This window comes from Vidua chalybeata, chromosome 18 (genome assembly GCF_026979565.1).
Source record: "Vidua chalybeata isolate OUT-0048 chromosome 18, bVidCha1 merged haplotype, whole genome shotgun sequence".
In the NCBI taxonomy this organism is placed as follows: Eukaryota; Metazoa; Chordata; class Aves; order Passeriformes; family Viduidae; genus Vidua; species Vidua chalybeata.
The window spans coordinates 2,473,546-2,499,398 of NC_071547.1; the positions used below are offsets into that span (position 1 = coordinate 2,473,546).

The 25,853-nt window shown below is 44.8% G+C and overlaps 4 protein-coding genes across 7 annotated transcripts; 1 reads left to right on the top strand and 3 right to left on the bottom strand.

The window, feature by feature from the left end:
- Window positions 1–245: 245 nt before the first annotated feature.
- On the bottom strand, window positions 246–5,123 carry GTF2H3 (general transcription factor IIH subunit 3). 2 transcript variants are annotated; one of them, XM_053959839.1, is made up of 13 exons: window positions 5,056–5,123; window positions 4,803–4,882; window positions 4,398–4,504; window positions 3,695–3,858; window positions 3,374–3,436; window positions 3,109–3,138; window positions 2,643–2,671; window positions 2,484–2,558; window positions 2,243–2,296; window positions 1,949–2,017; window positions 1,691–1,826; window positions 1,572–1,608; window positions 246–1,485 (listed from the first exon to the last, which is right to left on the bottom strand). In XM_053959839.1, the coding sequence occupies exons 1-13, from the start codon at window positions 5,063–5,065 to the stop codon at window positions 1,416–1,418; spliced, it is 924 nt and encodes a 307-aa protein (XP_053815814.1). In that variant the 5' UTR covers window positions 5,066–5,123; the 3' UTR covers window positions 246–1,415. The 2 variants fall into 2 exon arrangements, with proteins under 2 accessions (XP_053815814.1, XP_053815813.1); XM_053959838.1 differs by having other exon boundaries at window positions 4,398–4,507.
- EIF2B1 (eukaryotic translation initiation factor 2B subunit alpha) lies at window positions 5,088–8,709 on the top strand. Of its 2 annotated transcripts, none has more exons than XM_053959835.1 (9): window positions 5,088–5,208; window positions 5,309–5,410; window positions 5,505–5,641; window positions 5,718–5,834; window positions 6,026–6,138; window positions 6,762–6,830; window positions 7,491–7,566; window positions 7,761–7,886; window positions 8,316–8,709. In XM_053959835.1, the coding sequence occupies exons 1-9, from the start codon at window positions 5,103–5,105 to the stop codon at window positions 8,469–8,471; spliced, it is 1,002 nt and encodes a 333-aa protein (XP_053815810.1). In that variant the 5' UTR covers window positions 5,088–5,102; the 3' UTR covers window positions 8,472–8,709. The 2 variants fall into 2 exon arrangements, with proteins under 2 accessions (XP_053815810.1, XP_053815812.1); XM_053959837.1 differs by having other exon boundaries at window positions 5,149–5,236.
- A 57-nt stretch (window positions 8,710–8,766) lies between these two features.
- On the bottom strand, window positions 8,767–16,390 carry DDX55 (DEAD-box helicase 55). The gene is made up of 14 exons (XM_053959834.1): window positions 16,277–16,390; window positions 15,975–16,025; window positions 15,801–15,887; window positions 15,140–15,231; window positions 14,977–15,039; window positions 14,232–14,381; window positions 13,571–13,760; window positions 13,341–13,423; window positions 12,831–12,962; window positions 11,828–11,920; window positions 11,099–11,213; window positions 10,243–10,411; window positions 9,594–9,886; window positions 8,767–9,169 (listed from the first exon to the last, which is right to left on the bottom strand). Exons 1-14 carry the CDS (start codon window positions 16,382–16,384, stop codon window positions 9,005–9,007), a joined length of 1,791 nt encoding a protein of 596 aa, XP_053815809.1. The 5' UTR covers window positions 16,385–16,390; the 3' UTR covers window positions 8,767–9,004.
- Window positions 16,391–17,803: 1,413 nt separating this feature from the next.
- TMED2 (transmembrane p24 trafficking protein 2) lies at window positions 17,804–23,942 on the bottom strand. 2 transcript variants are annotated; one of them, XM_053959670.1, is made up of 5 exons: window positions 23,726–23,942; window positions 22,365–22,557; window positions 21,966–21,986; window positions 19,974–20,081; window positions 17,804–18,492 (listed from the first exon to the last, which is right to left on the bottom strand). In XM_053959670.1, the coding sequence occupies exons 1-5, from the start codon at window positions 23,903–23,905 to the stop codon at window positions 18,368–18,370; spliced, it is 627 nt and encodes a 208-aa protein (XP_053815645.1). In that variant the 5' UTR covers window positions 23,906–23,942; the 3' UTR covers window positions 17,804–18,367. The 2 variants fall into 2 exon arrangements, with proteins under 2 accessions (XP_053815645.1, XP_053815647.1); XM_053959672.1 differs by lacking the exon at window positions 21,966–21,986.
- Window positions 23,943–25,853: the final 1,911 nt, after the last annotated feature.

Sequence of the window (25,853 nt, forward strand, 5' to 3'; positions counted from 1 at the left end):
GTTCTGGTAGGAGACCAGTGACCCAAGAAACCCCCAAACCCAAAAGAAGAGAGAAACTGAGCATCTGGACTAATTAAAATGAGAAGTGAATCATTAACCAATAGGCATTAGAGTGCTAATTAATAAGAGAAGTATGTTACTTATAGCAAATAAACACTAATCCTTTTGTTTGCTAGTATGACTCAAACAACAAAACTCCAGGAAAATCATGCAGCTCATCCTTAAATATCAAAGCAATATCTGACCACATTTGAAAAAGAGAGTTTTTATTACAAAAGTTTTATACAACATAAATTATAAATACAGCCTTCACACAAAATGGCTTTTGTCAATGAAAAAAAGCTCACCTTGTTAGGTTGGTAAGCCCAGAAATAACTGACACTGCAGCTGTTACAGTGACAAAACCTGATGTGAATATCAAGACCTGACAAATTCCTGTATACACATTGGGAAGGAAAAAATAACTCGTTTTCTATGTGGAAAAAAAATCCACTCTAATCCTTTCAGGAAAAAGGTTAAACTACCAAATTATATAGTTCTCTTTGGAAGGAGATGCTGTTTGTTTCTTTAAATGAAAGCCACATTCAGAAGTACACAGCAGACCTTCCTGCCATAAAAGACACCAATCCAAAAGTCTTTGTTCTTGGCACGTGTCAGATGGAAACCCACATACTAAAAATAAGAAGCGTGCCTGTTATCAGATTACAACTACATTTCTTGTTTTCCAGTTTCAAAATAAAACCGTGAAGACTAACCAGCTAGTCTGCATTTATTGATGCTATTTTAAACTAAGGGAGGCCTTTTCATTCACAAAGGAAGAGATATCAAATTGAGAAAGAAATACCATAAGGACAGTACAGTCACAGGAATATCAATACATGTGAGTGCACATGCAGGGCAATTAGCACCTTTTTTTCTTTTTTTTCCAAATGGCTCACAAACCATCTTGAAAACGATGGCTCATATTGCTAGTAGGAAGCTGAAGTCCCTGAACAACACAGTGCTATGATTCTCATCCTACACACTAGAAATGGTCATTCTTAACTTTACACCAACACACAGAAAGAATTGAAGCTTTCTTGACTTTGAAAATAACTGGGAGGTGTGAAACTTGGCAGTGGACAGAATACCCTCAAATTCACAGGCTGTGTCTTTTTACCAGGATGCAACTTCTGGTTCCTCTGACAGTGAAGAATTAGTATTTAAAACAGCACAGATTGCATGGTAATACAGTGATTTGTTACTTAACAGGCCACATAGAACACATACATTTTAAATATTTATCCCCTAAGAAACAAGTAATAGCACTGCATACAGTTCTCTTTCATATCCAGTAAAAAGTGCCATCAGTTTCTCAAGTAGGTTAAATTTCATGGAATTCCTGGAGGAGGTAATGATGTATTTACATAATGTTGCTATGCAGCTACCTTTAATTTCTTCTTCTTTGCTTTCATGACAGGTGGCAATGATATTTTGAAAGCAGTCCTGGAAAAAAATATGGAAAAGCAACTGTCAGATACACTGAACATATTCCCACACCCACCCTTGAACTATAAAGAACAAACACTTACTCGCAGGTACTGCAGATAGGACTGAAGTTGCAGAATACTGAAAAATCAAAGAATTTGCTTTCACTAAAACAGGTCATTGGAATATAAGAAATCAGACTGTTAAATATTTATAAACTTACTTGACAAGCACACGGAGCACACGTAGCCAATTTCAATGAGGTTCCGATGACAGAAGCAGGCAGCTCTGTAGTCAACGTGAACAGGAGGTGGAAGGACAAGCTGTGATCTCTGCTCTTGATCAGGGAGAAAAACCCACTGCATGGGTAGAGAGAAGTATTTTGTGAATTGGGTTGGTATTCCTGTGTTATCAGGTCAGTGAAGTGAATATTTCACGTCTGACACATGAAAAACACTGAAGTGTTTTTTAAGTGACTTACCAACAAATACTGCAGAAGGGATGGCATGTGGGGCACTTTCAAATATATGCCACCCGTAATATCACAGGCCTGCAAAGCAGAGACCATGATCAGATTGTTGTTTGATGACATTAACAGGGCACTTAAAATATCCATGTACTGCACAAGGCCTGCATGTCAGAACTGTCAGATCCACTGAACATATTTCCACACCCACTCTTGATTAAAGGAAAGAGCTGAAGAACGTGTTGAACTGTCTAACATCAAGTATTTATGAGTTAATATAAATGGCAAATAACAACAGCAAGTCTGTACCTGTTGTAGAAGACCTGAATCAGAGTCCAAGACACAGGCATCAATCAAAATACTCTGCAAGAGATGACACGCATGAAAAATAAATTTAGCCAAAATCCACACAGCACTGTCAGTGTCACTGTCATGACTTGTTTTCATGATAAATGCACTATAAATTATGTAATCATAAGAGAAATTAACATTTGTGTTATCTTTACACAGAAATAAAAGATAAAATAAATGTAAAAAAGGCCAGCTTCACCTGTTTCTGTGCTGCAAAGATCACATTCATGAAATTCATGTATTGCAATGCGCTGTCTTCTGCAGCTTTTATGACCTAAATACAAATTCAAACTTGTTAGCCTACATATATCACTGGATTTCAAGACTAAAAGAAAACTGTGACAGCAGAAGTTCTTACCAGAATCCTTGATTTAATTTCTTGATTGGCTAAGTATTAAAAAGAAAGAGAAATGCATCAGCACCTTGTTTGTATCATCCCTTTAATTCTGTAGCATATGACACCTCAGAATGTACTGGATGTTAGATCTAACAGCTCAGATAAAATATTTATATGAAACTATTTCCAGTCCCAGTGACAATTATCTGTGGACTAATTCCTCTGAACCTCCAGTTATTCCAAGGAAATTCCAGTTTATTTCCACACAACATAAAATCTCCATAAGGATGTGGACTATTGATCAAGGCCTTTAACTTTTTTAATGTAGGCAACCTCAAATGATCAAAATAAACCTCCACCTAGCAGTGCCAGTTTTGGAAATGGGGGTGTGTCCAAACACGTGTATTTGACTGTGCAAGTGTATTTATACCTGTTATTTAGGTTAAAATAAACCTTTCAGTGTTGAAAACAGGAAAAGAGGTGTTACCTTTTAGGTCTTTGCCCATTTTGTTGATGTCTACATTAGCTGGCATTAAGGAATCTACATTCCATTCTTGGAAATAACTCCATGATCCACACCACACATTCACCACCTTGGCCAATACACATTTTGATAAGCACAAGCCACAGTTATCAGGCAAATGGTTCAGTTTTAAGTATTACAACAAAACAAGAACAGTAAAAGTTAGTATTATAAGAAACACTCTTAAGAACACATGAAGGCTTTGAAGATTCTGTAATCAAAAGGATACAGCAAAGTGCTTTAGCAAGTGATCCTGCTAACAGGGTTTCTGTTTGCTGGCCCTTCATGTCAGCTGCAATACAATAAAAAGTGCAAAAGTTACTTTTGCACATAAAACCAGCTACTGAACCAAACAGTAAAAAATACTACACATTTTTATCTTTGGCAAGTAATACTAATGCAGAGGCCTGAAGTGTCAAACCTAATAAACTCATCTACTTTAAGCATATTAAAATTCATATGATGAGAACAGAGGACATTTCTGCAACTCCTTGACAGTCCAAGTGTTTTCCAATTCTGCATATTAAGCCTCGAATTTTGTTCTCCTTACTCTTTGTCATGAGGTCTTTAATCTCTTCTGCAATTGCATCATTTATTGCTGTTAATAATTCATATTTTCCATCCTTGCTGCCAGAGCAGTTAGATTCCATGGAAGGGCCTCCCTCTCCAAAGGGATCTGCAGCAGCCCAACGCTTCCCAGGGTAGAGGAAACGGCTGAAACAGAGGGAAAGCAAAGTATTTATGTAAGAAAAAATGCTATAAATTAATCAGCTGCAGATAACAATACTCTGAAGTTTAATTTAAAATCCTTTTAATACTTCAGGCATTAATGAGTCTATGTAAGTTAGGTGACTTTCAACTTAAACTGGAGTAAAACTCACATTCAGCTCCCTCCTTTTGAGACATCTCTTAAGAGATCTGGTGAAATTCTTTGGCTGCACTTGGGGATAGATGCTGAGATTCACAAACATCTGGAGGTAAAAATATCCCCTAAACAGGGAACTTCTTCCATTTGCATTGTTCCACTCCACACATATCTACCACTCTCTGTGTATTTTTAAGTCTATTTAAACTTCCCTTCTAAGTCTTTTTGTTGCTTTGTAAGTCATTAAGATTCTTTCCTACTTGGTTTCAGCCAATTTCTTTTTTTTAGACAACGATATATTAAACACTTTTAACTTGGTTTCTTGCCATCAAACAAGAAAATCAGGAGACAGATAGAGGAAACTGGAAACGTTTGGAAGCAGCTCTACCTTTCCTGAGTGTGACTTGCTATTACAGCGAGTTTGTTGGTGCGATTCATGAGCAGGTGAGAGTTTCCCAGCACCATCACTGCATCGATGCATTTCGACAGGGTGAACTGCTGGAATAAAGAACAGAGCAGATGTAGCACAATAACATTTACAGAGAGGCAATCCAGAAGTAATCTGTGAAATGACTGCAGTTTAAAAAACGTGAATTTGAAGATGCAGAAAGAGCTTTTTGCTGTTAAAAAAGCTCTAATGAACACAGAACGCTGCATAGGTATTTCAAAAAGTATTACGATACCCGTTATACCTGCTCTAGCAGGCAACATTAGCACAGTTCAGAAGTCAAAGAAAATGACACCGTTTCCCCCAGAAAGGGCCATCTGCAGTGCCAGTGCCCAAAGGCCGTACCTCAGCCTCTCCCAGGGCCCTCTTCCCCCACCAGATCGGGTTGGTGTCGAGGACGACGATCAGCAGGCTCAGCTCATCATCTGCAAAGGGAGCGCACAGCGGCGTCACTGCGGGCCCCGAGCAGAGCGGTAGAGCCCCGGGGCCCCGCTCTCGGCCTCTGCTTCCCCACGAGGAGCCCGAGCCCCGCCGCGGCACCCCCCAAACCCCTCCGGAGCACGCCCAGAGCCCGCCGGGCCGCCCCGGCCGCGCTCACCCGCGCTCATCGCGCCGGCCGGGCAGCAGCGGCCGCGGCGCCCGCGGATGACGCCCCGGCCCGGCGCTCCTCATCCGGGCACGCCCCGGGCCGGCCCTGCCCACGCCCCGGCGCGGCGGGCGGAGCGGAGCGGAGCGGCGATGAGCACGGAGGGTAACGGGGGCGGCGATGGGCACGGACGGTAACGAGGGCGCGGGGCAGCCCCGGGAGGCGCCGCGCCGGGCCGGGCCTGACGCTCCCCGTTGCCTTTCAGACTTGATCGAGACGTTCAGGGCGCAGCTGAGGGACGACCCCGATGTCGCCTCGGCCGTGGCCGCCATCCGCGCGCTGCTGGGATTCCTCAAGCAGGACCGAGGTGGGCCCGGGTGCCCCCGGCGGGGCGCGGACCCCGCTGAGCCCCGGCTGCCCCCGGGGCGAGGCCCTGACCGCGCGGCTCTGCCTCTCCCCAGGGGAGACCATCCAGGGCCTGCGGAACAGCCTGCGGGACGCCATCGACACCCTGTCGCGGGTGGACTCCTCGGTGGCCGTGTCCTCCGGCGGGGAGCTCTTCCTGCGCTTCATCAGCCTCACCTCGCTGGAGTACTCGGTAAGGGCTGCCCGCTCTGCCCCGCCGCTGCTGCGGGGCCCTGCAGCCGCTCAGCGGGCGTCCCGCTCTTTGCCAGGACTACTCCAAGTGCAAAGAAATCATGATCGAGCGCGGGGAGATCTTCCTGACCAAAGTCTCTCTCTCGAGGAATAAAATCGCCAAGCTGTGTCACCCTTTCATCAGAGACGGTGCTGTGAGTAGGCCGGGGCAGGGTCGCTCCTGTTCGGTTTTGCTGTTGCTGGCAGCGAGGGAGGAACAGGAGGGGAGAGGAGTCTGATGGGGGCTTCTGCACAACGTTGTTCTGCACAACAAGCCATGACAAAAGTCAAGGTTTCCCGAGGCTCAGCAAATGTAATGTGTGAATTTCTTTTTTTGTCCTGGCAGCGCATACTGACACACGCCTACTCCAGGGTGGTCCTCAGGGTGCTGGAAGCAGCTGTGGAGTCCAAGAAGCGATTCAGTGTTTATGTTACTGAATCACAGCCTGATGAAGCAGGGCGAGTATTCATTAATTTGAGTTTTATCTTGGTTAACAGGGTAAGTTACAGCTACCATCCAACTTATCCTGCCCTAAGAAAAGCTAGGCTTGGTTGGAGCATTTTAAATGGCAAGTGTCACTCATATCACATTATTCTGGACAAGTGAAAAAAAATCTAAAAAAATATTGGTAATTAACTTTCCATACTCGATATCTTAATTAGTGTTATCTAGGTTTTCCTCAAAGGTTCACAGACTTGTCAGTGCCAGGCAACCTACTTTTCCCTTGGGAGATGGGAGACAACTGCTTTATAATCATCTCTTTAAGAAATAGGCTAAAATAATCAGTATTATGCTAATCATAGCAAAGTAAAATACACAGCTGACAATGTCATTTAAAGATGTCAAATAATTCCTTCAGAGCAGATATTGTTGTACAAGTGAGGGAGTAAACCCTGCACACTGGGTAATACATGTCACTAACAACATGTAACAATTCCTCCCATTTCTATTCAATAACTCATTTTCTGTTCTACCAGAAGGGCAATGGGGGCAGTCATAGGCTTCAGTCTTTCAAACAGTATTTTCATATTATTGTCTTTAAAAAAAATAATTTTTAAGGTCCAAACATTTTCTTTAATAGGCAAAAAATGGCAAAAGCCCTAAGGAAGCTGAACATTCCTGTGACTGTGATTCTGGATGCTGCAGTTGGGTAAGTCTGAGTATAAATTTTAATATTTTTCATCACAATTTCATTTTGACAGTAAGACAGAATAAACTCACATGTGAGCAGCTTGTTCAAACCCTTCGTTTGTCATAGTCATCCAACAGGCCAAACGAGTTGCAGCTTTAGGTGCACAATTACAATGTGTCAGCTACAACACAAGCATTTGATTTTGCAGGTTGGAATGAAAGAAGGAACCAGACCTAAGAACTTGTACAGATCTGTAAAAAAGAACTGAGGTGCTAAACAAAGAAGCCACTTTTTTTCCTAATTTGCAAAAGTGTTATCATTTTTTGGTTTCTTAAGGTATTTGCTAAATTACCACTGCTTAGTACAAATCCAATACCTGAGGAAAAAAAACTACAATAAATCTGAATATTCCTAGCTAGAGTTCAGCTTCTTCCAGCATTTACAGAGTTGCCAGGGTCAGCTATGGCTGCGGAAGAAAAGGCTACTTAATATTCCTGCAGGGAAGCAGATGAAATCTCACTCCAAGGATGTGTAGCAGCATGTGGACTTATGAGAGGTAGATGGAACTAGTGCAGAAAATGGAAAGATTGATTGAATTACTAATTTCTGTTCTGTTCAGCAAGTCATTTGTCCTATTACCCAGTAATGCTTGGATTTTTTTTTGTCCCCTTTTAACAGCTACATTATGGAGAAAGTGGACCTGGTGTTAGTTGGTGCTGAAGGTGTAGTTGAAAGTGGAGGCATTATCAACAAGGTAATTGTGAGTTTCTTGCATCATTCTGTAAACTCTGGACTTTTAAAGTTTGGTTTCTCTGAAGCATTTAAAGCTTTTTGAAAAGTCTCTTCTATTTGGATTTTATCCAGTAAATGTCTGTTAATTGTTGGAAGCTGGGCAGTATTGTCAGGCAAGCACTGAGTCTGCAACTTCTTTTCCATCTGTCTCCACAGATTGGCACCAATCAAATTGCTGTGTGTGCCAAAGCCCAGAATAAGCCATTTTATGTGGTAGCAGAAAGTTTCAAGTTCGTCAGACTCTTCCCTCTCAATCAGCAGGACGTTCCTGATAGGTTTAAGGTAAGAGAAACTCAACCTCCATCTTAGCCTGCTAAGGTGTGCACTGGTGTGTCTGTGAAAAACTGTCTTCTAAGCATCTCTGATTATCTGGATCTCTCTGCTGTGGTCTATTTTGGGGTTGCTCCATGGTACACTCGGGCACCAAACAGCCATAATCTGTCCTGACACAGATACTCTGCTCCTAAAGCAGTTCCTTTAGGGCCCAGCAGCAGCTGAGGGTAAGAAACAGTTAAACCAACAAACTCCAGAACTACAAATTGTACTTTTTACACGAGATAAAAGAGCAAAGACCAAGGTGGCACCAGTGTGTGCACTTGACTTCCTTCAGTTTTACCACAAACATCTGCTTGAGGCTGTAGCACTGCTCTTGCCCAAAAGAGGATTTAACTTGCAGTTGTGTAGTAACTAATGGTCTCTGTTTCCTTCTAGTACAAAGCAGACACTCTGAAAACGGGCCAGAACCTAACAGAGGAGCACCCCTGGATTGACTACACCTCCCCATCACTGATCACACTGCTGTTCACAGACCTCGGTGTGCTGACTCCTTCAGCTGTCAGTGATGAACTCATTAAACTCTACCTGTAACTCAAGAGACTCCTGCAGAGGATGTGTCATCTTCAGTGACTATCAGGGCTCTAAGAACTTGGAGGATGATACATGAACATGGCAAGGAAATGCCATTAGAAGGATTAACATAATTATGGACCACTATTGAAAAAATTCCCAAAGTTATGACAGCTTCTAAAGACCACAACTAAATTATTTTAAAGAGGGATGGAATATTTTGATACTATAAAATAAAATCCCTTATGGTGTATCCAGACTCATTCTGAGGTGTGCTGTTAATGATCTGTGGTACATACTTGAAAAAAACAAAATTAAAACATGCACGAGGCTGCTGATGGAAACCTGCAGCTCCTACCACACCAAAGTGCTTTTAGCTTTGTTCTCAACAACTGCAGGCTCTGTGTCTTTAGGGATGCCAGGTCTCTCTGTGAAGAAATTAGATCAGCTTTGTTCTCTTTTTACAGAGGTATTTTGTTCTCTATTTTTCATAGAAATCCAGTTTTATTGAAATAAGCAGTGTTTTAATGTAAAAAATGTGGTTAGAGTAACTGTCAGCCTTCAGATTCTGTGTCCTCAACAGTTTCTGCTTTGAGCCTGTGGTTGCCTGTTAGTTTCTTCTCAAACTCTTCTTCACTAATTTTTCCCTTTTTTAATCTTTTTAAGAGTCTTGTGTCATTCAGCAACTCTTCCATGTCCTCATCTTCAATATCAGAGCCCTGTTGGAAGTTGAAAACAACAAATTAAACACAACACCAAAAGGTTTTCATTGTATACAGCTGAACACAAGAGAAGATTGCAAGTCAGAGTTTGCCAGAAATATCCAAGCAGGAATTAATATTCAATTCCTACCCAAGCAACTCTAACTCTCAGCTACACTTACTAAAAATTGACAAAAGCATCTTCAGGCCACACTTCTGCACCTCTTGAGAAATAAAAATCCCGTTACTGACCAGCACCAGTGCTGAGAAGTTGTTTTAGTGTTTGGCTTTAAAAACCTCTATCATTTTTTAAGCTTTGCTAGTCCAAGTCCTAAAGGGTTATTTCACAGCCATCAGTTCCACCACACTGAAATCCCAGGGCTCTCTGCCATTGGCAAGACCACAGCACTCACTGGCAGTTTAAGGGAATGGACACAGTTACCTCTTCACGCTTCCTTTTAGCTGTTACTTTCTTTTTCTTCTCCCTCTTGGCTTTCTGCTTTGACCATGCTTTGTTCTTTACAAATTTCTTTTTCCCTTGATTTTCCTCTCTTTCTCTTCTTTGTTCTTCTAATTTCTTTTGTCTCTGCTTTTCTCTGTTTTTATCCTTAAATGAAATGGAATCTGTATTGACAGTGACTGGAGTAAAGTCTGGAAAACATTTTCCTCTTAGTTCAGGCATCTTTGGCATTTTTAACAATGCAAAACCTCTGGCAAGACTGGCAAAATCCAGATCTGTTGAAATAAAGATTAAAAAGTCAGTTTCCTGCTGGATAAAAAGTTTTTTTAACTGAGAAAGGGAAAAAAAAAAGTCAACATTATTTTAATGTATTGTTTACACTCTATACCTTAATACTAGCAGCAATACTAAGTCACTTTTATTTGTGCTTTCATCAGTTTGATCAAGCTGTATAATTGAGTGTTTTCTCTTGAAACAAGTTGCTTGAAAAAAATAGGAATTTTGTCAAAATCTGATGGTGTAGGAAGTGAATGTGAAATCAAAAATCAGAAGCTGAAGCTTTTGCACAACACCACTATACTTTTGTTATCTGAGAAAACCAGTGAGAGGCACCAGGCCTGCTGGGAATTACCTTTGATCCGGAAGATCAGATTACATTCGTGTTTGGCATAAGCCTGGACATAAGACACAAAGGCTTTCATCCCTTTCTCAAACACTGCCCTGTCAGCCAGGGCCATGGACTTCAGCTTGGGAAGAAGATCCAACACATTTGTCTGCGGTTTCATTTCCTGCATGGGACACTGGGAACCAGAAAAGAAACAAGACCAAAGGAAAAGTTCAACCAAGTGATGTGGAATGCACTGTGAAACCTCAAACACACCCTTCTTGCACAGTTAATCCTCTGTCAGCTTTGAGCCCCTTTCCCTTTGGTCACTCCAACACACAAGCTGACCATCAGCCCCAAACAGCAGCTCCTGGCCCAGCAGAGTTCTCAACACTGCAGCTCCACAGAGGCAACATCTTCATCTCCTGCTTCATCAAGCTCTGGTCTTGACTAGGAGGTCTCCAGAGAATTCACACAATTAATCCCATATAGGCAGGAGCAGGCATGGGAGATTGTAGGAGTTGTAAGTAAAGAGCAGAGAGGCTGCAGGGTGTGAGCTGCTGGTGGCAGGCCTGGGGCAGGACTGTGAGCCAGCACTGCCCTCCTGCAAATGCTCAATTTACACCCTTAGGAACAAAAGGCCTTTCCTTACTGCATCACACGTTCCTCTTACAAACCCAGTGGGTAACACTGGAGCTGTATTTCATGTTCCAGCTGTATTTGGTGGTCAATCAGGAGCTCTTGTCTTTTAATTCTGCACCTCTGCTAAAATATTACCGTGTATGACCCCAAGTTCTACAAATTCTGATTTCAAAGCTCCTATCAGTAAGTCTGTGCCCTTGCTCTTTTTTTCTGCTTTGGGCTAGAATAAAAGCCTACTCACCTTTTGGTTGATGGAGAGAAAGTTAATGTAGGATTCTTCCATGGGAAGCAAAAACACCAGAGCACTGCCCACGTTGCCGATCCGCGCCGTGCGGCCACAGCGATGCACGAAGGCACTGAAAGAACCCAGCAGGAGAGCTCAGCTGGGTTTGGAAGCACTGGGCAGCAAAAGGGCAAATCTTGTGGGATGGAAAACACTAAACTAAACCAACAGTAATTAGCAAAGTGTAACACGAGAGACGTGTGGCAATCCCACTCAATTGTTAGGCTAAAGCAAGGGGTGTCTATTTTGGGAGTGAAGTTCAAGCAAGTTGTAGGAAGAATTATGACAGCAAAAGGTAAAATCCATGGAAAAGCTCCTTTTCTGTGAGTTTTCAATTCCTTGAAGAGCTCAGTCCCTGCTCTCATCTCTGTTCTCCTTCACTCCAGTGTCACCTCTCACTCTTTCTCTGATATTCTCACACAAAGCCTTACCCCAGAGTCACCTGTGCACACAGATGTGACAATCCCTCCCCTGACTGACACCTACACACCACAAAGTCATTTCAGTGACAACAAAACCTGCACTGTTCCAGCCTCCCTTGCTCCTGCATGATTTTGTGTGCTCTCTCAGATTAACCTCCAGGAAGTGACTAAATGTGTGTTATGCAGTTTTTTGTTCCTGAGACCTGAGCAGCACAGTAACAAGACCACACAGAAAGAAAAAGGATCTCAGGATTTGAAGCTGTACCTGGCACTGCTGGGTGGGTCGTACTGCAACACCCAGTGCACTTCTGGAATGTCAATGCCACGGGCCATCACATCTGTGCACACCAAAATGCCCCTAGGAACAAGAAAAAGTGTATTTTCATTAACATTTGAGAAGAGTCAGCCTCCTGATAGCTGTGTGTTCTGCACCTTCACTGGAGAGTGAGGAACAAAACATTTTAAAACATTTGGGTTTTTTTAAGAGACAAAATATAAGGTAATTGCAGCTTTCACCAACTAAAATTCCAAATAACATAATGAAAATTATTTTGATTTATATTGCATTTCTAACACAAATCAATTCCCCATTAAAAATTCAAATTTTAAACCCGCACTGCATCCACCACAGCTGAATGTACTATAATAAATGTTTAAATAGAAGACTTAAGACTTGAGTGACAATTTTAGCAGAACTGCCATGCTGTTCTTTTCAACAGCTGTTCTTACAATCTGCTGGCAATTATTTTTCTCATAATACAAAAAGCTAAAACTCAAGTCCCATGCCATAACAAAAATGACAGTTGATGAGTCAAGAGTTTCTTAACAGCATCCTGCAAAGCTGCCAAAGAACACTTCCCTGTGGGTAGGTTACAGCACTGTGTTGCCATGTTCTTGTTCATACACTAATAAAGTAATAGCCTGGGTTTCCACTCTGGCTGCTAATCAGGAAAAGCTTCTTTTTGCTACCAGATTGTTTAAACATCAGGGCTAATGTGTGATTGTAGCAAGTGACAGTGCAGAGTGCTCACCTCCTGTGCTGCCACATGGATTATCTGAAGCAGGGTGCAGATGCTCCAGTCACATTTTCCCTTTGTTTGTGGTCACACTTTGTGTACCTCAGCACAATTTGTGACTCAGAACCAGCCTGGAGCATCCTTCACCTGAGCCATCCTTCCACACCAAGCAGCAGAAGAACAGCCAGACACAACCAGCTCCCCCTCACTATTTTGCCTTCTGGCTGGTTTAGCCCATTCCCACGTTCTTACCCCGGGAGCTTCCGAAACTCCGTGAAAATCTTGTTACGCTTGTGCTTCATTTTCCCGTGGATGCTCATTATTTTCACCTGCTTAATTAAGGATTCCAGAGCCTTCCCATAGTATTCCACACAGGCACACGTGCTGTTGTGATAAAGACAGGCATAAAGCAAAAGGTTTTGCTGCATTTTTAACCAGGTTTAGACAGTCAAGCTTGACTTTCCCAAGCTCTTTCAAAAATACACACTATTTTTATTTAAAACATGCATATAATTTTTATAATTAACATATAATCACCTATAATGTCTTACTTTAAAAATGCATAAAATTTATGTTTTGCTTAATAACACGATCCTGACATGAAGCAATGATTAATCTCTTTTTAGGTAACATTTTCTAAAAAACAGCTCTCAAAATTAATCACTTTGAAAATAGTTGTGTCCTTTGCAACAAAGGGCACGGTTCTGGATTTAGGTAATGAAACACCAAACTGTTCTCACCATGAAACACAAACAGAATTACCTGAAAAAGACCAGATGTTTTTCCTGTTTGTGCTGCCGAAGAAAATGCACCAACTGGTTAAACTTTTCATCTGCTCTGCAGACCTAAAAAATACAAAAGAAAAACGTAAGAAAATGGACTTTGGCTTTCCTGTTGACGTGCTCCTAAGTGACCAAGACTTAAAATCTTATTGATGGAACCAGGAGGAAAGGAGAGGGGACAGGGAGCTCAGTCAGAGCCCAGGCTCACACCATGTAGTAGTTCTCCAGGCGTGTTGGGGTTTTCTGGGTGTTGCTGGCTGCCACTCCCTTCTCCTTGACCGAGATGCGGACGGGGTTCCGCAGCCCTGCCCTCACCAGGTTCTCCACCTCCTGGGTCTGGGTAGCTGAGAACAGACCTGTCCTCCTCTGCTTGGGCAAAAAGTCCAGAATGGCATTCAGGCTGCAAGTAAGCACATGGAAAGTGTAACTGGCCCAAGGCTTCCCTCAGGAAGAGGTTTCATCACTGGAAAGGAGTTTAGGCTTTGTTGTCACATGTCAAACTTCTATTGAAATAATTATCTTAACTCTGAGAGAAAGAGAAAACAGAGATCAAAGTTTATTGGTTAAAGTGTTTTAAGCCATTCTGGAGCGCAAATAATGATATTTAACCAAGCATTAACAGAGATAGGCTAACATAGATCTCAATAAAAGTAATTCCATATTCATTGAGGCTCCACATTTCCTGATTTTCTTCCCCCCTAGGAACTGCTTTGTGTAGTTACAGAGCAAAGATGAAAGAACAAATTCAGAAATTTCAAAAAACGGAACGGATTAACTTTGGAGGCCATTGCAGGCCACGCTCATTCACATCCATCACACACCAACTCATTCACAACTGCAGAAGAGCCACCAGGATTCATTATTTCAATACCTTGCTTCAAAGCCCATATCTAGAAGTCTGTCTGCTTCATCCAACACCAGCACATCCAGAGCCTTCACACAGCTGGCAAGGTCCAGCCCGTCTGCTCTCCTCCTGAACAGATCCTCCAGGCGGCCCGGGGTGGCCACAATGATGTTCCCACTGTTGGTGCACACACACACACAGCAACTCCCTCACTACAGGGTGAGGAATCTGGGAGAACTCCTGATATTGTTACCACAGCACAGCCCTGCTTTCTTCAGTAAAACAATCTCATTCTGTCACTTTCAACTGCAGCCATATTTCAGGTGCCATGGCATGGGGGGGAAGCACATCCCCTGTGGCAACAGAAGTCTGGAATATAAACAGCAAGTATGGAAAGCAGCTATCAGCTGCAGGAAATATTTGGTAGCTCCACAAAAAGCCAGGGTCAAACAGGACTCCTTCAAAACTCCATCCTCAGTATCAGCACCAAACAATTCCAGGAAATTCATGAGCAGGGAAAAGTGAAATATTCTCTGAAGGCACTTTTCAGCTCTTGTTCTTCACCCAAGCAGCAGATAAATGGTGCTGATGTCACATAAGAGCCTCTCCTCACGCTGTACCTCACTCCAGGAACAGACCCCACAATTTCCCAGCTCACCCCAAAAGATTCTGGCAGCACCATCCCATTCCAGCACCAGCAGGACCACAGCCCTGGGCTGAAAACCCTGACAAGGAGGAAACCACAGCTCTGAGACGCTGCCAAACAACTCACCCATGCTCCTTGAACTTCTCAACATCTTCCATGGGGTTCCTTCCACCAATTAAAAGAATCTGACTAAAACAATAAAACAGAAGGATTTGGGCCAGCTTTAGGTTTTGCTGGTTCAAGAGTGACAGAAGGAAGTGTGGCCGTGGAAATGCTGAAGTTCACCCACCTGAACATGGGGAAGTGTTTTGTGAAATGTGACAGCACCTCATCAATCTGAATGGCCAATTCCCTCGTGGGTGTGATAATGATAGCTCCAACCTGCACGCAGAAAACAGGAATTTGTGGGGAGGAAAAAAAAAAAAAGAAAGATTTGGGCAGAATCCTCCCTCTCAAGCTAAATTAATATGAGCCGTGATTTTGAGCCTGGTTTCAGGCAAAACATTTCCACAGAAATACAGTAAAAAGTATTAAAAAACATCCAAAAATGTCGATGAAAGACTTTGCATCAATGTGTAAAATATCTCTGCTGAAAGAACAGCATCTAATAATGACATTTAACAGCAAATGACACTGAAGGTCCCTGCACACTAAAATGTATTCAAGGTCAATGGATGCTAAAAAGCATTCAACACTTGCAGTGTATTCCATATTTTGGGACATTTTTCTAACAGCTCAGAACCCTGTTCTGTTCATGCCAGAGAAGAAGCTGTATCTAAGTGCAATTTATTTCCAAGTTTTAAGCAGTTTATTGTTGCTGTTACACTGAAGAGCTGAGCACACAGTCACTCTGTGTGTAGGCAATTTTCCTTATGGATATTTTCTTGAAGTTCTCAAATCTTATTGGCACATCATAAAAATATCCTCAGTACTTTATGTTTTAATCTCACCTGCATTTTCTTTAGCTTTTCTTCCCGTCTGAGAAGAATTTCCAGTATGGGAATCACAAACGCCAAGGTTTTCCCACTGCCTGTGACCTGGGAGAGTGGAAAGAGCGTCAGCCCTCCCTCAGCTCCAGAGAGAAGCGTGGAAAACAACGAGCTGCACGAAGGAAAAGCACTCACCGCTTCCGCAGCCACATCTTTGTTACTCATGAAGAGCGGGATGGTCGCAGACTGAAAAAAGAGAAGCAGCACGTGAGCAGCTGGTAAATCTCACAGAGGTGAAAACTCCTCCGAGACATCCGAGCTCGCTGTGAACATCACCCGATGGGAAAGTCACGGATGCGGCTTCTCGCTGCTGCAGGTCCCGGTGACTGCTGCGACCGCCGCCGGCCCCGGAGCGGCCCAGGCGCTCCTGCCACCGCCCGCGCCCTCCTTCCTCAGCCCGGCCTCCCCTTCCCCGGGCGTGCCGCGGGGCCCCGCACCTGCACCGGGGTCATTTGGTGGAAGCGGAGCTCCCGCAGCGCCCGCAGCACGCCCGGGCTCAGCGGCACCGGCAGCGAGCTCCAGCCGCCCTCAGTCACCGCCTCCATCTTGGCCCGCCGGTGTCACCGCCCCGCCGCGGCGGCGCTCTGCGGAAACACACACCGCGGCACCTCCCGTTCCGCCGCACATCAGTTCCGCAGCCCCCGCCGGGCCTCACCTCCGTGGTGAAAAAATAAAACTTCGGATTTAACAAAAAAAATTCCCATTTTTATGGCGAGCCGCCTATCGCAGTGAGTAGTTCTGCAGGTCTTACAGCAGCGCTGTGCCGCCCCACTACCCCAAACCTAAGATGTAGGCTCAGAGCTACCCGATATTTATTCTAGCTGCCCCCAAAGCAGGGTGGACTCTGGATGAATTCCCGATATTCTAAGAAAGCAGGGAATCACAGAATCGTTAGGATTGTGAGAAAACTCTGCAGTCATCCAGTCCGAGCCCCCTGCCAAGGCAGGGTCAGCTGGAGCAGGGGACACAGGAACAGAGCCAGGTGGGGTTGGGATGTCTGCAGAGGGAGAATCCACAGCTCCCCTGGGCAGTTCCAGGGCTCTGCCTGGGAAGTTCTTCCTCACGTTGATATCGAACTTCTTGTGGGTCAGTTTATGGCCATTACTAAACAAATAATTTATAAAAACCCCTTTGTTTTAATCTGTACTTCTTAAGGTACCAAAGGAAAAAAAAAAAAAGAACACAAAGCTGCTTTTTATTTTTTTTTAAAGAATTTGTTTATTTATCGAACCTGGGTCATATTTAGATTCACGAGCAATTTTTAAATGTACATCTTAGAATTCAATTTTCAGTGTTTTACACAAAAATATTGGCACACAACAGTTGCAATAAGGTGTAACAGTCACCTCTCTGAAGAACTGCTGCAAGTGTTTGCCCGAGGTTGAAAAAACTTTACCTGGAACATGAAAACCTGTAACAAATTTTAAATTAATTGTACAAAACTGTTGTGTGTTACTTGTAGAGGATCCCCCCTGGAAAAGACCCCACCCCACCCCCAAAAATGATTACAACTAATATACATCAGTCACAACATAATCCTGGCTCAGCACCCACATCAGACGCTTCTTAAATTTTTAAACCAATCATCAGGTAACTGAGGAAAGTAACTTTATACAAAAACAAATCTACATGTGCCTGAAAAAAGAAAACACACCAGTATTTAGCATTATGCTAATTCTGATCAGATCATGGCAGAGTTTGCCACTGCACTTAAATACAAGGGCTGCATAGCGTGGATTGAACCCCCAGCATCCAGAACCCTTTGGCCTCAGGAATCCAGATTTCCTGAACACTTCTGCCCTGGGCACTGGGCAAACAGTCTGAGCTTTGGACCTGCAAAAGCCAAAGGGTTCACCAGTGTTTGCCAAGACACTGCACACAATTGGCTTCCAAATAAAACCTCTGAGAGACTAAAAACCGTGTAAGGAACATTTGGTGATGAGCGGAGGAAAAAAAAAAAAGCATTTTCATATCAACTATTTAATTAAAAAGAACTTTGGGAAGAAGTTGGTAAGACAGTTGCTGATGACTGTCTTTTAAATAGCAACTAGGTGTGAATTTTAACCTTTCCTTGGCAGTTTCTGTGAGTGGAGAAGGGATTATTTCAATTTCATAACACCTACTGCAGGGTTAAGGATGCAAACAGTCACCTTAGGGCCTTGTACCGTTTCCCTGGACAGAACTGCAAGTGCTTGTGGAAACAAGTTAGGAAAGACAGAACAGCTTGTTACTAGAGTGAGTTACAGAGTTTGCAGCTTGCCTGGACCTTGCTTAGCACACAGACTGGGCAGATCTCAGTGGAACAAAATGATGCCAATAAAGTGACAAGATTTCAGCACAGCTTTTGCTACAGAAGATATATAAAAACAATTCTCTTTTTTTTTTTTCTTAACTAGGAAGGAATATAAGCAAATAAGTTTTACAGTTCAGTAAAGAGGGTTCAGAAACTAAATGACTTTTTTTTTTTTTTTTTTGTGACCAGGATGTTTGGTAGAGAGTGAACTGAAATCTGAGACCACAGAAGGATCTTACACCACCCTTCGGACTTCAAAAAACCTCTTCAGGTAGTAGATTTGTCCCAGTGTCATGGCAACTAGTACAAGGGCTTCAAAGAATGACCAAAGAACCACTCTGCTGTTTGTGTTGTCATTAACTGTTGGGGAAAAAAAAAAAAAAGAAAAAAGTAGTAAGTAACAAAGCATTTAAACTGCAAACATTCCACCACGAAACTGAGCATTGCACATGAAGCACTGGGTTTGTGTCAGGTCATCACAGGTGTCCCAGAAGGGCCCTGCAGCCTCAGAGATGAGATCTGAGGGGGATTTTTCTGAACAATTTGTTTTTAAACCCACTTTGGACATACACTGCAGCATCCTTCTCTATTCTGCCCACCCTCCTGGGCTCTGAGCTGCCAAACAAAGCCTCGTGCTTTTTCGGAGTCAAGCAGGAACTTCTGATCTCTGAAGGGTCAGCATCTTTGGTTCTAAACATTGAGATTTTTCTTAAATCAGACCATTAGCAACAAATGTCACAAAACTGGAGATATTCAGAGCTTTAAATCATTGAGGAGACAGTGCTTTCATATAATGCTGTGTTTTCACTTGAAAAATACTTGCCCTTCATTCTCATCCATGCAAGCAACAGTAGTTCTGCTCTATTTCAACAAAACATTTTAAAAAGAGACTTTGGCTCAATTATTAAACCACATCCAGTTCAATGGTGAAATAACAGTTCAACCAAAGTCTGGGAACCAAATAATGGAATGGTTTGGGTTGGAGGGGACCTAAAAACTCATCCAGTCTCACCCCCTGCCATGGGCAGGGACACCTTCCTTGGGCACCTCCAGGGATGGGGCAGCCACAGCTTCTCTGGGCACGCTGTGCCAGGGCTGTACCACACTCCCAGGGAGGAATTTTTCCCCTGTATCTGATCTAAACCTCCTGCCTTTCAGTTTAAAACCATCCCATGGTTTACCATGTCCTTGAAGATGGATTAAATATCATCATCACTGGTATCTGCATGAATACATCATTCGAACAACTACACAATTTACATCACTTAAGCAAATCCTATTTTGTGACAACCTCATTACACGAGGTGAAGCCAATTTAAAGATGACTGCAAGCAAAATCTACATTCTTTACTCCATGGGCAGGCCCTGCAGGATTTAAATTATTATTTTTGAAGTCACTTGGAAAAGCTTTCATGGACTCATGTGTCGCTATTGGACACAAAATGAGTGCATAGAAGCTTGTTAAGTTCAAAAGAGAAAAAGAGCCAGTTTTATTCAAACACCTGGTGTTTCTAGAATTCCAAAGGTGACCGTGGGTTGGAGGATGGAATTACCACCTCTCCATCCACACTGGTCCAAAGATCAATCAATCATTTCTCTCTTCCTACAGAGAAATATGTAAACTATTCTATTTACACATGAAATTGTGTGGGAACTCTGACTCTCAAATATGTAAGCATTATCAGAAGGCTAAAGAAGTTTTATGAGAACTTTTAAAACTTTCAAAAGAACTATAAAAGAGAACTTAACACCTTTAAAAATCAGGCAACACTCATGTTTTAAATGACCATTTGCAAGCCCACTGGAGAGGGGAGCAGGCATTGACTGAGTCAGGCACGTACTTGCTCTGTGTATTCTTTCACGGACTTCCATGTACTCCTGCTCGTGCTTCACAGCTGTCATGGCCACTGCTAACTCGTTAATCATCTCTTCTAGCTTGTTCTGATGAGCTGCAGAATAATTTCAGAAGCATCACAAAGTCTGTTAATGACTGGAAAAAACGATTGCAGTGAATTGATGAGCAGTTAAAGGTAATTTCCTGCTGCAGAAGGTCTGACAGTACAGCTGAACACTTCCTATCCTTACAGCCAAGCTCAGTTTCCGTAGCACCGCTTTCCCTAATGTGTCTCTGTGGTGTTTAACAAGTGGGAAAACATTTCTCCACATCCAAACAGGAGGAGACAACTCAGGCTCAGTACAGACCCCACATTTCCAGTGTGCACATACTTTTCCAGGAGAACAGAATGGAAGAATGCACGAGACCAATACCACACACTAATATCTATTTTGCCAATATCATCCAATATATTCCAAGCAAACTATCTTAACATGACAGCTTTTCCTAGTTGTTAAGCTTGCAAAAATAGAATGACTGAGAATTTAGCTCAAGATCATGATGCTGGCAAATTATGAGATCACTTTCTTTAGCAAAAAAAAATCACACCCTGTGATCTTCAAGCTCAGCTGAAATCCAGCATTCAGGGGGCACAATGCCCAGGGGGCCTGGCACAGCCTTTCCTCGTGGTGTTGTGAAAGCAGGAGAGGAGTTAAACACCAAACCAGTAGCACAAAACCAGCTTGAGACAGTTCAGCAAATGGAAGGCTCAGAGATCTCAGATTTAGTGGTTTGGCTGTCAATCACAGGATCTTTTTAATACATCCACGCTCAAAGAACTGTCCATCACAAATTTATAAATTAGGCAAGTCATTTGCAAAGTTTTCTAGCATCAGGTGGAGGTACCATTCCACAGACACGCCCTGGGCAATCAGCTCTCTTTAAAAGTCACAAAACCCAACGTATTTTCCTTTCAAGGGACATAGTTGACTTGGATGCTACCTTACTACTGTTTTATTTGTAAATTAAGTGTTTCAGATCACAGTCTGAAAACAGAGCTATTCAAAACACACACCTCGTGGGGAACAGTCAAAGGAGAGGACCAGAGAATAACACTCATACAAGTTACAGTTAAAATCTGAATGGTTGTGCAAACCACACTCACTTTCCTAATACCTCAAGTCCCTTATTTTCATGGCCAACTGGTCATTGCAGTAAGTGCAGTTTATGAGTAAGAGAAGAAACTACAGTTGCAGGAATAGCCTAAAAACACTCCAAAAATTCACTTCAGAAAATTGTCTTATTGCACTAATACTCTTTACAACAGATATATGCAGACTCAATAAAAGACTTAAGTGAGTCTTAAAAGAAAATCCAAAGTTACGAATGTGCTACTTTTTAAGTGACATCAAGCACTCAATGCCCAAGTTATTTACTTGCTAAAATAAAAAATAAGAATTGGTTACCTTTCTAGCTACAGTCAGCTATTCTAAATAAACTTTATAACTTGCTACACAATACATTCATTATTTTTTTTACAGCAAATGACAATTTTGAGTTTTTCCCCGATACATCAGTAATAATTCATAACCTACAAGCAGCTTGTTGCTTCCAAAAGCTTTTGTTACTCAACATCCCCTTTAGCAATAGAAAACAAACGCTGCCAGAAACATCCAGCATTCTTGGATGTTCAGTGTTTTAGCTCAATTTCACCTAAACTGATTAAATCTTCTGTCAGCCATAAATAACCACCTGAAGACAAACTGCCATGGCCAGTGCAAGGACCTGATCCCAGGAGCTGCTCAGGGCATAAACCTGCCAAAGGGAGCCTGCAGGTGCTCAGCATTGCTCAGAATCAGACCTTTTGGGTAGTTTATTAAACAGACATTCTCATGCTCCAAACCAATGTTACAGAGAAAAAGCCAAGTTAGCTGTTAGTGAATGAACACATGTGCCAGAGACAAGATGCTAAGGAGCTTTCAAAAAGCAGTCCACATACCATCCCAGGTATCTCCACCACCTAGAGGAAAGTGTAAGAGATGAACACAGGTACAGGACAAAAGGCTGCAGATAAAACAGTCATTTACACAGCTATGGGAGAAGTTTTATATTAGCACATTTACCAACTAAGGCTCCACACTGCTGAGCCTACTAGGAATCAGAGGATGGCACTGATGAAGGGCTAAAGGATGGAAGCATTAGTGTCTGCAGATGGACGAGGGATTCTCTGGTGATTTTGCCTCAAATTGTGTAACCAGGTCTAAAAACATCCACTTTAGCTGTGCAGGAGAACAGCTAATTCCACCTGGAGGAAGGGGAATCCTGCGAGCCCTCCTCAAGTTCCCAAGTCATGCAAGTAGGGAAACGCTCCCGAGCTCCTTCCAGGACTCTTCCTCACCTTCTGTCTCCATGTCTTGCCCCTTGGGAGCTTCCCCGATATCGATAGTGAACATCACTATCTTGGGAGTCATGGTGGACATCCTGTTGCTAAAGCAAAACTTGTAAGTTCCATCCATGTGGGCAGCAAAGGTGTATTTTCCACTGGACTCTCGATCGCCTTTATAAATCCCTTTATTATCGGGGCCTGTAATCTGCGTGGGGAAAAGAGAGGATCACACGTTTTTTATTCCAAACACAGAGGTTTCAAATGCACCAGCACAGCACTGCCAGTCAGGCACTCACAGGCACCAGCACCATCTCTAAGCTGGCTGCTTTGGCACACTTCCATCTTTCCCTCTCACAACTCACTGGTGCAGCTCCCCGCACAGAAATCTCTTTTTAAAACCCCACAAACTTCTTGGTAAAGAAAATCATGCAAAAGCCTCTCTCCCTGGCCTCCTGTGGTCGAGATAAGCAGCCAAGAACAAGCAAACCACAAACCCTGGCTCTTTGGCAAATTAACAACCACAGGGAAAACCTTATCTCTGAAGGAAAACAAAAAGGAAAAAAAGACATTCTCCAATCGGCTTTAGACACACAGTCGGGCATTGCTGCAGTTACCATTTCAAATGGACTGAACACCCGAGTTCTGAGCTCTCGGGCTCACTGGGACCCTCAATTCCCATCCCAGGCCAAAGTGCTGCCGAGCTCCCACTGGCGAAGGGGATCTCACAGCTGCCAGCCCCTGTCCCGTGTCACAGCCGTGTGTCATTTCCAACTGCTACAGGACTGAGCGACAACTCCCGCCTCTGTGACATCCCAAACGAAAACCTCTCTGCTCTGAGGCGCGATGAAAGCAATTCGTGCTCAGCATCTCCCGATTTCATCCCTCTCTGAAGATCAGTATTGGCTCAGAACTTCCCACCCGGATTAAAGACAACACCTTCGGATCCAAGGGGAAGCACGCTGCTCCTCGAGGGGCAGCAGCCGCCTCCAGAGAGCAGCCCCGGGCGTTCCTCCCGCCGCTCAATTCCCGGTGACGAGGCCGCACCGAGCCGGAAACCCCAAGGGAAGGGGGGGGGACAGCCCGAGCCTCGCGCGGCGGTGCCGGGGCTGACTCCCCGCACGAGCAGCCGGGCCCGCCCACGCCGCGCCGAGAGCGCTCCCGCCGCACGGAGCCCCCGCGGCGCGGCGGGCGCGCCCCGAGCCCCGGCGGGCGGCTCCGGCCCCGCTCCGGAGCGCCCCGAGCCCCGGCGGGCGGCTCCGGCCCCGCTCCCGAGGGGCCCCGCACGCAGCGGGGCCGCAACGCGCGCGGCCCGGCCCCGGGGCGGCCCCGCTCCCCAAGGTCGGCCCGCGCCGCCGCCGCCGCCGCCGCCGCACCTCCACGTCGATGTCCAGGAAGCCGCCCTCGGCCACCTCGAAGATGAGCCCCATCTTGGTGCCGGACGGCACGCGCTCCAGGAAGCACTCTTCGGCGTGCGCGTCGATGCTGACGAAGTAGGCGGCGGCCGGGGCCGCCAGCGCGGCCACCAGCGCCAGCACCGCCCGCACCGGCGACATGGCGGAGCGACCGGCGGCGGCACCGAGCGGCGCTTCCGGCCCGCGCCGCGCCCCTTCCGGCGCACGGGGCCGCCGCTCATTGGCCGCCGCCGCCCCGCTGCCACGTACGGGCTGCGCTACGGCGGCCGCCGGGAGACAAAGGGCAGCGGGACCGCCGGGGCGCTGAGGCAGCGCCCGCGCGGCGCGGGAGGCGGGACCCACGCGCGGCAGCAGCCAATGGGCGGGGAGAAGAGGCGGGGCGGTGGCGGCGAGAGCCAATAGGAGCGAGGCGCGGGAAGCGGGGATGAGGGAGTGTTGCCTGGCAACGGGGCGGGGCGAGCGCGGGAGGCGGGAAACGGCGGCTGAGGGGACGGGGGGGGCGGCGGCTCCTGAGGGATCCCGGCGGCTCCTGAGGGATCGAGCGCAGGCGGGAGGAGGCGAGGCGGCTGTCACAGCCGCTGTCACAGCCGCTGTCACCGTGGCCGAGGCTGCTCCTAAAGCTGGGAAATCAGAACTTGCTGCAGCGAGGGAGATGTTTGGGGAGTAGCCAACATTTAAGATGTTAATAGGGAAGCCCAGCTTGTGGGCTATTCACGCTTAAGGAAACACAGTCATGGCACGTCCAGTATCTGCTTCACCTGAGAGTAACTGTTTAAAAACCCATTCCTTGCATGACCATGCTTAAGCACTAATTTCCAATTAAACCTCCCAAACAGAAATACTGAAGTTCATGCTTGAGCTCAAGGCAGCCTGTTTCATGACTAGCTGTTTTAATGATGTGGGGAAGAGCTAAAGACTAACACAATCTGGCTTTCCAGTGAAATATTTGTGCGTTGCTTTCGCCAATAAGCGCCGGTTGTTGTACTCCTGGTGACACCCAGACACGTTTATGTGGACAAATGCCAGATTTACATCAGTGCATTCTGCTCTCTCCCTCCAGCTCCAGGTGTGAGCCAGCAGAGCTGCTGTGTCACTGCAGGCACAGCGTGTGGACAAGTGTGGACAAAATTCCGCAAGACAAGCTGAGCCTGAGGAGCTGCAGGTCATGTACGGGGCTGGATAAGAGACTTTTCCTGCCAAGTCGTTTTCCAAGAGTTTGGGTCAGGCCAACATCGAACCTACTGCTCCCCATGCCACAAACTGTGCTGGTTTTTCACCTTTCTCAGCTGTAGTTTTAGTCTTTCCCCACGTGTTCCCTACACTGCTTATTTTTCCTCTACCCGCACTTGAACAGAACAACGGGAACTCGTGTAGTAGCAAATTCTTGTGGCAAAAACTCTTCTTCTCATCTCTAACATGGGCAAAACGACGATTTCACAGCATAGCTGCTCCCCTGAGGTGCTGCAGAGTGTTCTCCAAACATTCTGCTCAGGCTGCTTCTCCTCCTTGTGTTTGTAAGCACCTTTGCCAGGAAAGGATGACTACACCATTATTCATCCTCCTGCTCTCCCTGGAACCTTGTGCAATATCCTGTGATGTTCAACTTTGGGAATAAGTTTAATGAACAATATATAGATATATATTTCCACGGGGTTATTGTTCTAACTTAGGCAACTGGTTGCCAGGCTCAGGTATTTGGGGACTGATTGTTCCCCTCCTGGCTGCCCTGACAGGGCATGAGGAAGATCAATATTTTGGACCTTGTGGCAGAACGAGGTCGTGACAGAATTGCATGAAAAAGCTGTTCTGGCTGTCACAGTGTTGCAGTGTTACATTTCTCATCGTTCATCCCTCCCAATCACCTGTGCTAGCGTTTTGCCTCTGCCAAAAGCAGATAATTAATGCTGTATTCACAACATGCAGCACGTGTCAAGTCATTCCAGGCTTGGCTTTTGCAGCCCCACTGCTATTTCTCCTGACTAGTTCCAGTGTTTGGTATTACTCATCATATCTTGTCCAAAATAAAATGCATTCTTCCTACTCTGCATAGAGCAAATGGCAGGACTGGGTCCTACAATTATTTCCAGGC